At 61.1% G+C, this 17,271-nt stretch overlaps 1 protein-coding gene across 1 annotated transcript; it reads left to right on the top strand.

Moving 5' to 3' along the window:
• The first annotated feature begins 6 nt into the window (after nucleotides 1–6).
• Nucleotides 7–17,207, top strand: RNF31 (ring finger protein 31). The gene is made up of 20 exons (XM_048932687.1): nucleotides 7–392; nucleotides 1,243–1,381; nucleotides 2,424–2,564; nucleotides 3,904–3,957; nucleotides 4,063–4,105; nucleotides 4,321–4,360; nucleotides 5,359–5,488; nucleotides 5,797–6,153; nucleotides 6,285–6,530; nucleotides 7,105–7,284; nucleotides 8,344–8,568; nucleotides 9,075–9,248; nucleotides 10,244–10,342; nucleotides 10,588–10,677; nucleotides 11,344–11,458; nucleotides 13,578–13,696; nucleotides 15,076–15,189; nucleotides 16,187–16,244; nucleotides 16,340–16,439; nucleotides 16,941–17,207. Exons 1-20 carry the CDS (start codon nucleotides 352–354, stop codon nucleotides 17,170–17,172), a joined length of 2,697 nt encoding a protein of 898 aa, XP_048788644.1. The 5' UTR covers nucleotides 7–351; the 3' UTR covers nucleotides 17,173–17,207.
• The last annotated feature ends 64 nt before the right edge of the window (nucleotides 17,208–17,271 follow it).

Below are 17,271 nucleotides of genomic sequence, written 5' to 3' on the forward strand. Positions count from 1 at the left end.
GATCCCACCCGTGGGAGGAGCTACAGGGGGGGCCCCGCCAATAGGAGGAGTCCCTTCGGGAAGTGGGTGGGCCCAAGCGACGGCAGGAGCCAATGGGGAAAGCGGGCAGGTTTTTGGGGGTGGGCGGAGCCACCGCGGGGATGCGACCAATGGGAGGCGGCGGCGGGCCGAGTGGGCGGGCAGAAGCGCCTGCGGGAGCCAATCAGAGCGGCGTTAAGGAGCGGGACGTGAACGAGGCGGCGCTGTGGGCGGAGCTGGAGGCGGAGCTTCGGAGGAGTCCCGCAGGCTCCGCCCCTTCCGCTTTGTGGGCTTTGGTGGCGCTGCCCGCGGCTCCCGACCGGAAGTGCCGCCATGTTGACGGCGCCGCCCTGCTGCGGGGGGGCGGCACGGGGGTGAGCGCTAATTAGCGGGGGTAATTAGCGAGCGGGGGGGGTGGGGGGGTGTTAATGAGGGATGGAGGGCGGTAGTGCGGGGAATGGGGCGGTTGTTAGGGGAATTATGGGTCATTAACGGGGAATTATGGGTAATTAGGGGGCGATTGGGGGGAATGGGGGGTAATTAGTGGGGGTTGGGGGTAATTAGAGGGGATTGGGGGTAATTAGGGGGGATTGGGGGGAACTGGGGGGAATTGGGGGTAATTAGTGAGTATTGGGGGGAGTTAATGGGGATTGGGGGTAATTAGTGGGGATTGTGGGTAATTAGGAGGAATTGGGGGTAATTAGCGGGAATTGGGGGTAATTAGTGAGTGTTGGGGGGAATTAATTGGGATTGGGGGTAATTAGTGGGGATTATGGGTAATTAGGAGGAATTGGGGGTAATTAGCGGGAATTGAGGGTAATTAGCAGAGATTGGGGTAATTAGTGGGAATTGAGGGTAATTAGTTGGGAATTGAGGGTAATTAGTTGGGATTGGGGTAATTAGAGGAGATTGGGGGTAATTAGTGGGGATTGGGGGGTAATTGGGGGTAATTAGTGGGGATTGGGGGGTAATTAGTGGGTATTGTGGATAATTAGTAGGGTTTGGGGGTAATTAGTGGATATTGGGGATAATTAGTTTGGATTGGGGGTAATTAGTGGGGACTGGGGGTAGTTAGCGGGGATTGGGGGTAATTAAGGGTATTTAAGGGCTAATGGGCAAATGAAGAGTAATTGGGGCTAATTGTGGGTTACTAGGGGCTCTGAAGCCCTAACGAGGAACAAAGGCAGCGTAATTAGCGCTAATTAGTGCTAATTAACCCCTCAGGGCCCTCCGGCAGTGGGTCGCACGCTGCGGGTGCTGGAGAAATGCGGCAGGAATTTGTTGCACTTGCGGCCCCCCCCCCGCCTGGCAGCGCCTGCGTTTCCCCAGCCCGGCCCTGCGCCCCGACCCGCCCGTCATCCAGGTAATTAACGCTAATTAACGCTAATTAACGCCTCCTTCCCCGGCCCTGTAATCAGCCCCAGCCCAAGGATGCGCCTGGCCACGCCCCCTTTTCTTTGTGACCACGCCCACTTCACCAGGCCACGCCCCTCTCGTCATGCCAGGCCCGCTGTTAGGCCACGCCCCCTTTCATCACGGCCCCGCCCACTGGTCGGTAGGCCACACCCACTTTTTATCCCTGGCCCCGCCCACTGCCCGTGTGGTTCCATATGGCCTTAAAGAGCCCCATAGGGACCCCATAGAGCCCCATAGAGCCCATAGAAACCCATAAGGACCCCATAGAGCCCCATAGGGACCCCATAGAGCTCATAGAGCCCATAGAGCCCCATAGACACCCCATAGCCACCCCATAGAGCCCCATAGGGACCCCATAGGCGCCCCATAGAGCCCCATAGGGACCCCATAGAGCTCATAGAGCCCATAGAGCCCCATAGACGCCCCATAGCCACCCCATAGAGCCCCATAGGGACCCCATAGAGCCCCATAGAGCCCCATAGAGCCCCATAGCCACCCCATAGAGCCCCATAGGGACCCCATAGGCGCCCCATAGAGCCCCATAGGGACCCCATAGAGACCCCATAGAACCTCATAGGCACCCCATAGAGCCCCATAGAGCTCATAGAGCCCCATAGAGGCCCATAGAGCCCCATAGGCACCCCATAGAGCCCCTTAGCCGCCCCATAGAGCCCCATAGGCACCCCATAGAGCCACATAGGCACCCCATAGAGTCCCATAAGGACCCCATAGAGCCTCATAGGCACCCCATAGAGCCCCTTAGCCACCCCATAGAGCCCCATAGAGCCCCAGAGGCACCCCATAGAGACCCATAGAGCCCCATAGGGACCCCATAGAGCCACATAGGCACCCCGTAGAGCCCCACAGAGGCCCATAGAGGCCCCTAGGCACCCAACAGAGCCCTATAGCATCCAATATGGCCCCATAGAGCCCCATAGAGACCCCATAAAGCCCCCCAGAGCCGCCCAGCTCCCCTTGCTGCCCCCCAGGTGCTGTCCCAGCTGGGTTACACGCAGGGGGGGCCCCAAGGGCGCAGTTTCCCCCCCGGCGCCCAGCCGGACCCACGGCGCGTGGCGGCCGTCACTGCGGAGCTGCTGCTGCTCAGAACGGAGCTGGAGCTGCTGCTGGCTGTGAGATGGGGGGCTGGGGGGGGTGGGGGGGGGGATGGGGTGGTTATGGGGTGGTTATGGGGTTATGGGGGTTATGGGGTGGTTCTGGGCATTATGGGGTGGTTATGAGGTCAGTAGGGGGGGTTATGGGGTGGTTATGGGGTGGTTATGAGGTCAGTAGGGGGGGTTATGGGGGGGTTATGGGGCTTATGGGGGGGTTATGGGGTCGGTAGGGGGGGGTTATGGGGTTGTTAGGGGGGCTATGGGGTGGTTATGGGGTCAATAGGGGGAGTTATGGGGTGGTTATGGGGTGGTTATGAGGTCAGTAGGGGGGGTTATGGGGTGGCTATGGGGCTTATGGGGGGGTTATGGGGGGTTATGGGGTTGTTAGGGGGGCTATGGGGTGGTTATGGGGTCAATAGGGACGGTTATGGGGTGGTTGTGGGCATTATGGGGTGGCTATGAGGTCAGTAGGGGGGGTTATGGGGGGATTATGGGGCTTATGGGGGGTTATGGGGTGGTTATGGGGTCGTTATGGGGCTTTATGGGGGGGTTATGGGTGGTTATGGGGCTTATGGGGGGGTTACGGGGTGGTTATGGGGCTTATGGGGGCTATGGGGTGGTTATGGGGCCGTTAAGGGCGTTATGGGGGTCTATGGGGTGGTTATGGGGTGGTTATGGGGTTATGGGGTGGTTTGGGGGGTTATGGGGTGGTTATGGGGTCAATAGGGGAGGTTATGGGGTGGTTATGGGGCTTATGGGGGGTTATGGGGGGCTATGGGGGTTTATGGGGTGGTTGGGGGGGTTATGGGGGGGTTATGGGGTCAATAGGGGAGGTTATGGGGTGGTTATGGGGTTTTAGGGGGCTGTGGGGGGGCTATGGGGTGCTTGTGGGGGGTTATGGGGTGGTTATGGGGCTTTATGGGGGGCTTATGGGGTGGTTATGGGGCTTATTGGGGGGTTAAGGGGTCGTTATGGGGTGGTTATGGGTCCCTGTGGTTTCTATGGGTCCCTATGGGTCTCTATGGGTCCCTATGGGTCTCAATGGGTCTCTGTGGAGCCCTGTGGTCTTTATGGATCCATACTGGTCCATACTGGTTCTCACTGGTCCATACTGGCCCATACTGGTCCATACTGGTTCTCACTGGTTCTTACTGGTTCTTACTGGTCTATACTGGTCCATACTGGTTCTTACTGGTCCATACTGGTCCATACTGGTCCATACTGGTTCTCACTGGTCCATACTGGTCCATACTGGTCCATACTGGTTCTTACTGGTTCTTACTGGTTCTTACTGGTCTATACTGGTCCTTACTGGTCCTTACTGGTCCTTACTGGTTCTTACTGGTGCTGCCCGCAGAACAAACACCCCAACCCCCACCTCATCACCGACGTCCTGCAGGGAACCCGCGAGGTGAGTGCTGCCCAAACTGGTCCATACTGGTCCATACTGGTCCATACTGGTCCGTACTGGTCCATACTGGTCCATACTGGTTTATACTGGTTCTCTCTGCCCCAGGAGCCCAAGGAGCTGCTGGAGTCGGATGCGGACAGAGAGGAAGGTGGGGATCTGTGGGGTTTCTATGGGGCTTCTATGGGGCTGGGAGGGATGTGTGGGGTTCTATGGGGTTCTATGGGGCTGGGAGGGATCTGTGGGGTTCCTATGGGGCTTCTATGGGGCTGGGAGGGCGCTGTGGGGTTTCTATGGGGCAAGGGAGCATCCTATGGGGCTGGAGGATCCTACAGAGCACTGGGTTGATCCTGAATGTCCCCACAGGAGCAGCCCCACAAGTGACCCCCAGCTCGGGGGGGGAAAGGTATGGCGCTATGGGGAGCTGTGGGGTGTCTGTGGGGCGCTGTGGGGTGTCTATGGGACACTGGGGTTTTTATGGGATTTCTGTGGGGCGCTGTGGGTCTCTATGGGTCTCTATGGGGTCTCTATGGTTTCTATGGGTCTCTATGGGTCCCTTTTGATCTCTATGGGTCCAATGCTTCTCTATGGGGCCCTATGGGTCCGTATGGGTCTCTATGGGTCCCTATGTGTCCCTATGGGTCTCTATGGGTCGCTATGGGGCTCTATGGGTCTCTATGGGGCCTTGTGGTCTCTATGGCTCCCTATGGGTCTCTGTGGGTCTCTGGATCCTTATGGGTCCCTATGGTTCTCTATGGGTCTCTATGGGTCTCTGTGGGTTTCTGTGGGTTCCTATGGGTCTCTATGGGTCGCTATGGGTTCCTGTGGTCCCTATGGGTCACTATGGGTCTCTATGGGTCGATATGGGTCTTTATGGATTCTTATGGGTCCCTATGGGTTTCTATGGTCCCTATGGGTCTCTATGGGTCTCTCTGGGTCCCTATGGGTCGCTATGGGTCCCTTTTGACCTCTATGGGTCTCTATGGGTCCCTATGTGTCCCTATGGGTCTCCATGGGTCTCTATGGGGCCTTGTGGTCTCTATGGGTCCCTATGGGTCTCTATGGCTCCCTATGGGTCTCTGTGGGTCTCTGTGGGTCCCTATGGGTCCCTATGGGTCTCTATGGGTCTGTGTGGGTCTCTGTGGGTTCCTATGGGTCTCTATGTGTTGCTATGGGTCCCTATGGGTCTCTATGGGTCCCTATGGGTCCCTATGGGTTGCTATGGGTCTCTATGGTCTCTATGGGTCCCTGTGGTTTCTATGGGTCTCTATGGGTTCCCATGGGTCTCTATGTGTCCCTATGGGTCCCTACGGGTCCCTATGGGTCTCTATGGGTCCCTACGGGTCCCTATGGGTCCCTATGGGTCCCTGTGTCCGTGGGCCCCACGCCGTGTCTATGGGGCAGCCCCACATCGTCGTGCTCCGCGTGGCGCTGGCCCTGCACGTCCTGCACGTTCCTCAACGTGGGTCCCGCTGTGCTCTGCGCCGTCTGCGAGCGCCCGCGCCTGGCCCCAAAGCCGCCCCCAGCCCCACAGGTAACGCCTGCCCCACAGAAAACCCCACACGGTTCCCTTCTGCCACGCAGATCCCCTTTACGTCCCCCCCCCGCCCCATAAAAACCCCATAGAACCTTATGGATCCCCCCCCCTGCCCCATAGATTCCCATAGATCCTCCCCAGCCGATAAAAGCCCCACAGAACCCCATAGATTCTCCCCCCCCCGCCCCATAAAAACCCCATAGAACCTTATGGATCCCCCCCTGCCCCATAGATTCCCCCAAATTCGCCCCATTTCCCCCCCATTTGCCCCCATTTCCCCCCAACCACCCCATGCGACCCCGCAGAACGGAGCCCCGCAGCGCCATATCGCGACATACGGGGACGTATCGCGACACGGGGATCCGTCAGGACCTGGGGACGCATCACGACGGGAGGACGCGCTGCAATACGATGATATATCGCGACATTTTGGGTCAATGTCACGACATCACGCCTCGTCACGACATGAAGAACCATCAGAACGAGGGAATGTCTTACAATTTGGGGATATATTGCGACTCGAGGGGCTGTCACGACACGAGGAGCCATCGGGACGCGAGAACCTATCGCGATATGGGGATCTATCGCGATATGAGGACGCGGAGCGGCGGCGCCAGGAGAGGCTGCGCAGAGATGGGATGAAAACGGTGCAGCTGCTGCGGGTAAGGAGCCCCAAATGGCCCTGCCCCCCTTCCTTCTGACCCCGCCCCCTTTTCCCGATCGCCCCGCCCCCTTCTCTCTGGCTCCACCCCCACTTTAACCCCACCCCCTTTCCCTCTGGCCCCGCCCCCAGGAGGCGGAGTCGCAGTCCGTCCCGGTGGAGGCGGTGCTTCGCCTGGCTCAGGCGGCTGGGGGCGGAGCCAAAGGGGCGGTGCTTCGAGCCAGGGCGGCGCTGGGGGCGGAGCTGCGCCTTTTGATGACGTCATCAGGGAGCGACGCTTCCGGCCCCGCCCTGAAAGAAGCCGCCGTCGCCTGGATCAGGGCGCAGGGAAATCCTGCCCTCGCGTTGCAAGGCATGATGGGAGAGAGGAAAAGGAAGGTGGGTGGAGCCGGGAACGGTGGGGTCTGATTGGCTGCGCGGTTAGAAAAGGGTGGGGCTGAAGGGGAGCGCGATGCCATTGGTTGATGGGCTGCAAAAGTGAGGGCTGGTTGGCTGATGGATCAGAAGGGGTGTGGCTTAAGGGCGCGGGATACGATTGGCTGATGGGTCACAAGTAGGTAAAGCCTAAGATTGGTGGGATTTGATTGGCTGCTGGGCAGGAAGAGGCGGGAGCTGTGGGTTGGGATCCAATTAATGGGCACTGGAAGAAACGCCGGGCATTCGGTGAGATCTGATTGGTTGATTGGCCGGAAAAGGCGGTGCTATAGGGCAAGGATTTGATTGGTTATCGGGCCGGAAAAGGCGGTGCCACAGGGGAAGGATTTGATTGGTTATGGGGCCGGAAAAGGCGGTGCTTATGGGGGTGGGATCTTAAAGAGGCAGGGCAGGAATTTGTTGCCTGTTGGAGCCGGAAGGAGCAGCGCGCGGCCGTGCCGGTTCATGCCGGTTCGTGCCGGTTTATACTGGTTTATACTGGTTTATACTGGTTTCATTCCGGTCCGTGCCGCCGCAGCTCCGCGCTCTGCTCTCCCTCGGTTTCCCCCGCTCGGTCGCTGAGCCCGCCTTGCATCACGTGGGTTGGTCCCTGCGCCGGGCCTTACCGGAAGTGCAGCGCCGGAAGCTCCGCCCCTTCCTGTCCCGCCTTTGGGAGCTCGAGGAACCGCCGCTGGATTTCGGCTGCGGCGACCAGCAGGTGCGGCTCCGGGCCGGTTGGCCTTCCTGCTTCAGCTCGGCACAGACGGGGCTCCGTGGGGCGGCTATGGGGCACTGGGGGACCCTATGGGCGGGCTGTGGGTCGCTATGGGATTTCTATGGGTCCCTATGGTCCCTGGGTTCCTATGGGTCTCTATGGGTCCCTATGGGATTCTTATGGGTCCCTATGGGATTCCTATGGGTCCCTATGGTCCCTGGGTTCCTATGGGCCTCTATGGGTCTCTATGGGTCCCTATGAGTCTCTATGGGGTCTCTTGGGTCCCTGTGGGCATCTATAGGATCCTTATGGGTGCCTATGGGGTCCCTATGGGTTCCTATGTGTTTAGTGAGGTCCTACTGATCCCTGTGCTTCCAATGGGTTCCTATGGGTCCCTATGGGTTCCTATGGGGTCTCCTGGGTCCCTGTGGGCATCTATGGGTGCCTATGGGGTCTCTATGCAACCCTATGGGGCCCATGGGTCTCTATGGGGTCCCTATGGGTTTAACGGGGCCCTACTGATACTTATGATTCCTGTGGGTCCCTATGCGTCCCTATGGGCCTCTATGGGTCCCTATGGGTCTCTTGGGTCCCTGTGGGCATCTATAGGGTCCTTATGGGTGCCTATGGGGTCTCTATGGGACCCTATAGGGCCGATGGGTCTCTATGGGGTCCCTACGGGTTTAACGGGGCCCTACTGACCCTTACGCTCCCTATGGGTTCCTATGGGTCTTTATGGGGTCTCTTGGGTCCGTGTGGGCATCTATGGGTGCCTATGGGGTCTCTATGGGACCCTATGGGGCCTATGGGTCTCTATGGGGTCTCTATGGGTTGCTATGGGTTTAGTGGGGGCACTATTGACCCTTATGCTTCGAATGGGTTCCTATGGGTCCCTATAGGTTCCTATGAGTCCCTATGACTCTCTATGGGGTTTCTTGGGTCCCTGTGGGTGCATATGGGGTCTCTATGGGACCCTATGGGGCCCGTGGGTCTCTCTGGGGTCCCTATGGGTCCCTACGGCTCCTGAAGGATCCCTGTGGGATTTTCTGCCCTTTCCTTCAGGCTCTGGCCCGCAGAGCCCTGGCCACGCTGTCGCTGCCCAGCTGGGGCCGCGCGCTGCTGTTGGTGGCCATGGGCAGGGAGTTGGGGTTGAGCCCCGGGTCGGCGGCGTCCCCTGGGCTGAAGGCTTTGGTGGAAGCCGTGCGGAGCTGCGCGGATCGGGCCCAGATCCGACGGAGGCTGCGATGCGACTGCGCCGTGTGCGGCTGGGCGCTGCCCAGGGAGCAGGTAGGGCTGCTGAGCCGGCTATGAGTTGCTATGGCGACGGGGGGCCGGGCCAATCAGAGCGCTGCGTGTTGCTATGTGAACTTGGGCCGGACCAATCAGAGCGCTGCGTGTTGCTATGTGAAGTTGGGCCGGACCAGTCAGTGCGCTGCGTGTTTCTATGTGAGCTTGGGCCGGACCAATCAGAGCGCTGCATGTTGCTATGGGAACGGCGGGGCGGGAGTTGCTGTGGAAACGAGCCCGGCCAATCAGAACAACGCAAAGCGAGCGCGAAAGGCGGGAGTTGCCATGGAAACCGCCCTGTAGCGGCGGGAGTTGCTATGGCAACGACAGGGGGGGTAAAAAGGCGGGAGTTGCCATAGCGACGGCGCCATTTTGCGGCCGCCTCAGCGCTGCCGGCGCCATTTTGCGCCCCGGGAGCCGCGCTTTGAGGCGGCAAAAGGTGATGGCGGGGCTGCGTGAAGGCTTAAAGCAGCGTTTTAAAACCGGGTCGGGCTTTTTTAATGTAGATGAGGTGGTTGACGGGCTGCGAGTGCGCTCTGTGCCCCGAGTGCTTCAGGCAGCACTTCACCATCGGGGTGAAGGAGAAGGCCGTGGCCGACCTGGTTTGCCCGGCCTGCGGGCGGCCCGACCTGCGCGACGAGGCGGCGCGGCTCTGCTACTTCTCCACGTTGGACGTGCAGGTAAATGGGGGCCGTAAAGGGGGGCTGTGGGGGGCTGTGGGTCCTTGTCGGCCTCTATGGGTCTCTGTGGGTCTCTTTGGGTCCCTGTTGGTTGCTGTGGGTCTCTGTGAGTCTCTGTGGGTCTTTATGGGGTTGGAGGCGGCCTCTATGGGTCTCTGGGGGTTGCTGTGGGTCTGTATGGATCGTTATGGCGTTGGAGGTGGTCTCTAGGGATCTCTATGGGTCTCTGTGGGTCTCTGTGGGTCCGTGTTGGTTTCTATGGGTCTCTGTGTGTCTCTATGGGTTTTTATGGGGTGTCTGTGTGTGTCTGCAGCTCTATGGGTCCTTATGGGGTTTCTGTGGGTCTCCAGGGATCCTTATAGGGCTGGAGGCGGTTCCTATGGGTCTCTATGGGGCTCCTATGGGTCTCTATGGGGTTCCTATGGGCCTGTATGGATCCCTATGGGTCTTTTATGGATCCTTATGGGGCTGCAGGCGGCTCCTATGGGTCTCTCTGGGGCTCCTATGGGTCTCTATCGGTTTCTATAGGGTTTCTGTGGGTCCCTATGGGTTCTTATGGGGTTGGAGGAGGTCTGTATGGATTCTGTGGGTCTGTATGGGGTTTCTATGGGTCTGTATGGATCCCTATGGGGCTGGAGATGGTTCCTATGGGTCTCTATGGGGTTCCTATGGGTCACTATGGGGCTCCTATGGGTCTCTATGGATCCCTATGGGTCTCTATGGATCCGTATGGGTCTCTATGGGGTTCCTATGGGTTTCTATGGGGTTTCTGTGGGTCTTCGTGGATCCCTATGGGGCTGGAGGTGGTTCCTATGGGTCTCTATGGGGCTCCTGTGGGTCTCTATGGGGCTCCTGTGGGTCTCTATGGGGTTGCTATGGGTCTGTATGGATTCCTATGGGTCTCTATGGGGCTCCTATGGGTCTCTATGGGGCTCTATGGGTCTCTATGGGTCTCTATGGGGTTTCTGTGGGTCTGAGCCCCACTGCGCCCCCAGCTGCGCCAGGAGTTGGACCCCCAGACCTATCAGCTGTTCACACAGAAGCTGACGGAGCGCGAGCTGCTGAGGGACCCCCAGTTCCTGTGGTGCCCCCAGGTGGGCGCTGTGGGGCGGGGGGGGCACTTGTGGGGCTCTGTGGGGCTGGGGGGGATCTATGGGTCCTTATGGGGCTGGGGGGATCTATGGGCCCCTATGGGGCTGGGGGGATCTATGGGCCCCTATGGGGCTGGGGGGATCTATGGGCCCCTATGGGGCTGGGGGGGATCTATGGGTCCCTATGGCGCTGTGGGGATCTATGGGTCCCTATGGGGTCCCCATGCTGACCCCCCCTGCCCCATAAGTGCTCCTTCGGGTTCATCTTCGAGGCGGAGCGCGGCCCGGCCCAGTGCCCCCAGTGCCAGCAGAGCTGCTGCCCGCGCTGCCTGCGGCCCGTGAGCATTGGGGCCTGGGGGGCGGCTGTGGGGCGGCTATGGGGCGCTGTGGGGTGGTTATGGGGTGGTTATGGGGTGGCTGTGGGGCACTGTGGGGCGGCTATGGGGTGTGGTGGGGTGGTTATGGGGTGGTTATGGGGCGCTATGGGGCGGCTATGGGGTGCAGTGGGGTGGTTATGGGGTGGGTATGGGATACTGTGGGGTGTTTATGGGGTGCTTGTGTGGTGCTATGGGGTGGTCGTGGGGGTGGCTATGGGGCGCTATGGGGTACTGTGGGGTGGTTCTGGGGTGGTTATGGGGCAGCTATGGGGTGCTATGGGGTGCTATAGGGTGACTATGGGGTGGTTATGGGGCAGTTGTAGGGCAGCTATGGGGCGGCTATGGGGCGCTATGGAGATGCTATGGGGTAGTTGTAGGATGGCTATGGGGTGCTTATGGGGCAGCTATGGGGTGCTATGGGGCGCTATGGGGCGGCTATGGGGCACTATGGGTTGTTATGGGGCAGTTATATGGTGGCTATGGGGTGCTTATGGGGCAGCTATGGGGTGCTATGGGGTGGTTATGGGGCAGCTATGGGGCGCTATGGGGTGGTTATGGGGCAGCTATGGGGTGGTTATGGGGCAGCTATGGGGCAGCAGTGGGGCGCAGCAGCTCTGCCCCCCGCAGTGGCACCCTGAGCACGGCGCTCTGTCCTGCGCTGAGTTCGCGCTGTGGCTGCGGGAGCGCGACCCACAAGTGGAGCCTGTGGGGCTGGAGGCCTTCCTGAGCGAGCACGGCATTGGTGCGACTTGGGGGGCGCGGGGGGGGCCCTGTGGGTCGCTATGGGTCACTAGGGGTCGCTGTGGGTCCCTGTGGGTCCCTATGGGTCCCTATGGGTCACTGGGGGTCCCTATGGGTCGCTATGGGTCCCTAATGGTCACTGGGGATCCCTATGGGTCCCTATGGGTTGCTGTAGGTCGGTATGGGTCGCTGTGTGTCCCTATGGGTCCCTGTGGGTCGCTGTGGGTCTCTATGGTTCTCTATGGGTCGCTGTGGGTCCCTATGGGTCGCTATGGGTCGCTGTGGGTCCCCCCTATGACCCCATACCCCCCAGATCTCCCCCTATGACCCCATGTCCCCCTATGGCCCCTATATGGCCCCATATCTGCCCCCTATGACCCCACATCTCCTCACCCACGACCCCACATGCCTTCAAATCCCCCATATCTCTCCCCCCTGACCCCCATATCTCCCCCCATCCTCCCCCCATCTCCCCCCATATCCCCCCCTGACCCCCATCTGCCCCCATGGCCCCCCTGACCCCCACCTCCCCCCATATCTTCCCCCCAAATCCGCCCCCATCCCCCCCTGACCCCCACCACCTCCATATCTCCCCCCATCTCCTCCCACCTGCCCCCATCCTCACCCCATCTCCCCTCATCCCCCCCCTGACCCCCATCTCCCCCCATGTCCCCCCATCTCCCCACCCCCCCTGATCCCTATGTCCCCCCATATCTGCCCCCATATCTGCCCCCATATCTGCCCCCATCTCCCCCCATCTCCCCCCAACCCCCATCTCCCCCCATGCCCCCATATCCCCCATATCTGCTCCCCATGCCCCCATATCTCCCCCCCTGACCCCCATCTGCTCCATCTCCCCCCACTTCCCCCCATCCTCCCCACCGCCCCCCATCTCCCCCCCCATATCTCCCCCCATCTCCCCCATAACCCCCCTGGCCCCCATCTCCCCCATCTCCCCCCATATCTCCCCCATCTCCCCCCATATCTGCCCCCGTCTCCCCCCTGACCCCCATCTCCTCTCCTGACCCCATCTCCCCCCCATCTCCCCCCCATCTCCCCCCATATCTCCACCCACCTCCCCCTGACCCCCATCCCACCTCCCCCCATCTCCCCCCCCACATCCCCCCATCTCCCCCCAACCCCCATCTCCCCACATGCCCCCATATCCCCCATATTTGCTCCCCATGCCCCCATATCTCCCCCCCGACCCCCATCTGCCCCATCTCCCCCCATATCCCCCCATATCTCCCCCAATCTCCCCCCATCTCCCCCCCCATATCTCCTCCCATCTCCCCCATAACCCCCCTGACCCCCATCTTTCCTTCCAACCCCCATCTCCCCCCATATCTCCCCCATCTCCTCCACTTCTCCCATCTCCCCGCATCTCCCCCCATGTCCCCCCATAACCCCCCTGACCCCCATCTCCTCCATGTCCCCCTTTGACCCCCACCTCCCCCCATCTCCCCCTCCTGACCCCCATCTCCCCCCCATCTGCCCCCCATATCTCCCCCCATATCTCCCCCCATCTCTCCCCCCATCTCTCCCCCCATCTCCCCCCATCTCCCCCCATCTCCCCCCACTTCCCCCCATCCTCCCCCACCGCCCCCCATATCTCCCCCCATCTCCCCCCATATCCCCCCCCTGACCCCCATATCTCCCCCCATATCTCTCCCCATCTCTCCCCCCATCTCCCCCCATCTCCCCCCATCTCCCCTGACCCCCATCTCCTTCATTTCCCCCATAACCCCCCTGACCCCCATCTCCTCCCATCCCCCCCATGTCCCCCTTTGACCCCCATGTCCCCCCATCCGCCCCTGACCCCCATCTCTCCCCATATCTCCCCCCATATCTCCTCCAATCTCCCCCCATCGCCCCCCATCTCCCCCCCCATCTCCCCCCCATCTCCCCCCATCTCCCCCCATATCTGCCCCCACCTCCCCCCATCCCCCCCTGACCCCCCATATCTGCCTCCCCATCTCCCCCCCCACCTCCCCCCACCTCCCCCCATATCTCTCCCCATCTCTCCCCATATCTCCCCCTATATCTCCCCCCCATCTCCCCCCATCTCCCCCCATCTCCCCCCATCTCCCCATCTCTCCCCCCATCTCCCCATTTCCCAGCCTGCCCACACTGCTCCCAATGGTTCGCCCTGGCCCGCGGCGGCTGCCTGCACTTCCAGTGCTCCCAGTGCTGCCACCAGTTCTGTGGGGGCTGCGGGGCCGCCTTCCATCCCAGGGAGGTGAGGGGGACGGGGGGGGATGTGGGGGGGGAATATGGGGGGATATGGGGGGGTGTGGGGTGAATGGGGGGGGAATGGGGGGTATATGGGGGGGAATGGGGGGGAATGGGGGGATATAGGGTGGGAATGGGGGGTATGGAGGGGGAGTGGGGGCTATGGGGTGGGGAAGGGGTAATAATATGGGGTATGGGGTGGGAATGGGGGTTATGGGCTGGGAATGGGGGGCTATGGGAGGGTTATGGGGTGGGAATGTGGGATATGGGGGGGAGCAGGGGGTTATAGGGTGGGAATATGGGGTATGGGGGGGAATAGGGGGGGATATGGGGGGGTATGGAGTGGGAATATGGGGTATGGGGGGATGTGGGGTGGGTAAAGGGGGTTATGGGGGAGTATGGGGTGGGTATGGAGTTCTGTAGGGGGGATATGGGGGTTATGGGGTGGGGAATGGGGGGTATGGGGTGAGTATGGGGTGTGGGGTGGGAATGGGGATGTGGGGTGGGAAAGAGGAGTTATGGGGTGGGAATGGGGGGTGTGGGGGGGAATGGGGGGGGAATGGGGGAATATGGGGTATATGGGGGGGGAATGAGGAGGGAATGGGGGGGGATATGGGGTGGGAATGGGGGGGTATGGGGGAGGTAAGGGGGGTTATGGGGTGGGAATGGGGGGAATATGGGGTGGGATGGGGGGTATGGGGAGGTATGGGGGGGGTATGGGGTGGTGTGGGGTGGGAATAGGGGTGATATGGGGTGGGTAAAAGGGGGTAATGGGGTGGGAATGGGGGATGTGGGGTGGGAATATGGGGTGGGAATGGGGGGGTGTGGGGGGTGGAGGGGGGTTATGGGGTGGGGATATGGGGTATATGGGGGGTTATGGGGTTTAGTGGGGGGATATGGGGTGGGAATGGGGGCTGTAGGGGGGATATGGGGAGTTATGGGGTGGCTATAGGGTACTTATGGGGTGGTTATGGGATAGCTATGGGGTGCGTATGGGGCGGCTGTGGGGTACTTATGGGGCAGCTATGGGGTGCTTATGGGGCAGCTATGGGGTGCTTATGGGGTGGCTATGGGGTACTTATGGGGCGGCTATGGGGTGCTTATGGGGCGGCTATGGGGCAGCTATGGGGTGCTTATGGGGCAGCTATGGGGTGCTTATGGGGCAGCTATGGGGTGCTTATGGGGCGGCTATGGGGTGCTTATGGGGCGGCTATGGGGCAGCTATGGGGTGCCTATGGGGCAGCTATGGGGCACTTATGGGGCGGCTATGGGGTGCTTATGGGGCAGCTATGGGGCACTTATGGGGCGGCTATGGGGTACTTATGGGGCAGCTATGGGGTGCCTATGGGGCAGCTATGGGGCACTTATGGGGCGCCGTTTCCACAGCGCTGCCCGTTGCCGCGCTGCGCCCTGCGGCCCTCCCTGCACGCCCACCACCCGCGGCACTGCGCCTTCCATCTGCGGGACTGGGAGCCGCGCCGCCTGCAGCGCCTCCTGCAGGTCGGGAGGAGAGACAGCAAGGGGGGGATAGAGCGGCTCTGGGGGGGGGGGCTGGAGGACTTCCTGGAGGACTTGGGAGCATAGAGTGTGTGTGTGTGGGGGGGGGGGGGAAGGGGGGGAATGAGTACAGCGCCCCCTTCCGGTGGGAGGTGAGCCTGTAGGACCAATGGGACCCAGTGGGGATAGAGCGGCTGTATGGGATGGGGGGTGCAAGAGGTGCCCCCTGTGGGTTGGAGGACTTCTTGGAGGACTTGGGAGCATAGAGTGGATCTTAATGGGAGGGTATGAGTACAGCGCCCCCTTCTGGTGGGAGGTGAGCCTGGAGGACCAATGGGATCCAATAGGGATAGAGCAGCTCTGTGGGGTGGGGCTGGAGGACTTCTTGGAGGACTTGGGAGCATAGAGTGGATCCTAGTGGAGGGGATGAGTACAGCGCCCTCTTCTGGTGGGAGGTGAGGCTGGAGGACCAATGGGACCCAGTGGGGATAGAGCGGCTCTATGGGATGGGGGGTGCAAGAGGTGCCCCCTGTGGGTTGGACTTTGGAGCATAGAGTGGATCCTAGAGTGGGGGGAGGGATGAGTACAGCGCCTGGAGGACCAATGGGACCCAGGAGGGATAAAGCAGCTCTGGGAGGAGCGGTGCTGGCGCCCCCTGTGGGTTGGAGGACTTCTTGGAGGACTTTGGAGCATAGAGTGGATCCTAGAGTGGGGGGAGGGATGAGTACAGCGCCTGGAGGACTAATGGGACCCAGTGGGGATAGAGCGGCTCTATGGGGTGAAGGGTGCAGTTGGAGGACTTCTTGGAGGACTTTGGAGCATAGAGTGGCTCCTAGAGTAGGGGGAGGGATGAGTACAGCGCCTGGAGGACCAATGCGACCCAGTAGGGATAGAGCGGCTCTGGGAGGAGCGGTGCTGGCGCCCCCTGCGGGTTGGGAGGTCCTCTTGGAGGACCGGTAGGGCCCATCTCTCATTGGTCACTCATTGGCTCCTCACCCAGGTGGGCGGAGTCCCGTATGACACCCAACCCCCATCCGGAGCCCAGCCCCCACCCGGAGGTAAGCCTTGACCCCACTGACCTTTAACCCTTGACCCTTTGACCTCTGAACCCTTCGTGTGACCCCACGCTGTGACCCGGCCCCCCCCTTTCCAGGTGGCTGCTGGTTGCAAGAGCTGAAGGAGACCCCCGGGGCCCCCCCTCGCGATGCTGCCTGTGGGAGACCCACAGCTGTGGGGCAGGCTGGGCTGTGCCGGTACATAGAAGGGGCTGGGGGGCACTTTGGGGTCTTTATGGGGCAGCAATGGGGATCTGTGGGGCCCCGTGTGTCCCTATGGGGCACTAATGGGGATACGTCGGGTTCTGCTTATCTCTATGGGGCACTTGTGGGGCTCTATGGGCTCCTATGGGGTGCTTGCGGGTCTCTGTCGGTCTTTAGGGGGCACTTTGGGGTCGCCATGGGGCACTAATGGGGGAGTGTGGGTCTGTATGGGGCATTTTGGGGTCCCTATGGGTCCTTATGGGGCACTGTGGGGTCCCTGTGAGTCTCTAAGGGTACCAGTGGGGCACTTTGGGGTCTCTGTGGGTCCTAATGGGGCACTTTGGGGTCTCTGTGGGGCACTCTGGGATCACTGTAGGGCTCTATGGCTCTCTATGGGGTCTCTCTGGTTCCCTACACGTCTCTATGGTACCCACCGCTTCTTTACTGCCTCCATCCCACCCACTTCCGCTTTTGGCCCCGCCCCTTCCGCTCCAGCGCTCACTACGCCGAATACCTGGTGCGGCTGATCAACGAGCGCGGTTTGGATCCGGCGGCGCTTTACGGAGCGGCCGAACTTCGAGCGGCGGCTGAGCGCCACCTGCCGGCCGGGAGGCCGCCGCAAGGCGACAACGAGAACGACGCGGAGTACGCAGCGCGCCTGCGCGAACTGCTAGCGCGGGAAGCGCCCGTGGAGCCCCGCCCATCGCGGCCGAGCCCCGCCCCTTAAGAAAATCATTTAAATAAAGTGCGCATGCGCTTTGAGTCACGTGTGTGCCTTGCGCGCTCTGATTGGATGTTGCTATGGCGGCGCGCGAGGGGATTGGTT

Source organism: Lagopus muta, assembly GCF_023343835.1.
Source record: "Lagopus muta isolate bLagMut1 chromosome 35 unlocalized genomic scaffold, bLagMut1 primary SUPER_35_unloc_4, whole genome shotgun sequence".
NCBI lineage: Eukaryota > Metazoa > Chordata > Aves > Galliformes > Phasianidae > Lagopus > Lagopus muta.

Excerpts from the sequence above, each read along its gene's own strand:
- RNF31 (XM_048932687.1), top strand. The coding sequence starts at position 352 with ATGTTGACGGCGCCGCCCTGCTGCGGGGGGGCGGCACGGGG. Across the intron at positions 8,569-9,074 it reads GGGCGCTGCCCAGGGAGCAG|ATGAGGTGGTTGACGGGCTG; the intron begins GTAGGGCTGCTG and ends TTTTTAATGTAG. Across the intron at positions 15,190-16,186 it reads GCCTGCAGCGCCTCCTGCAG|GTGGGCGGAGTCCCGTATGA; the intron begins GTCGGGAGGAGA and ends CTCCTCACCCAG.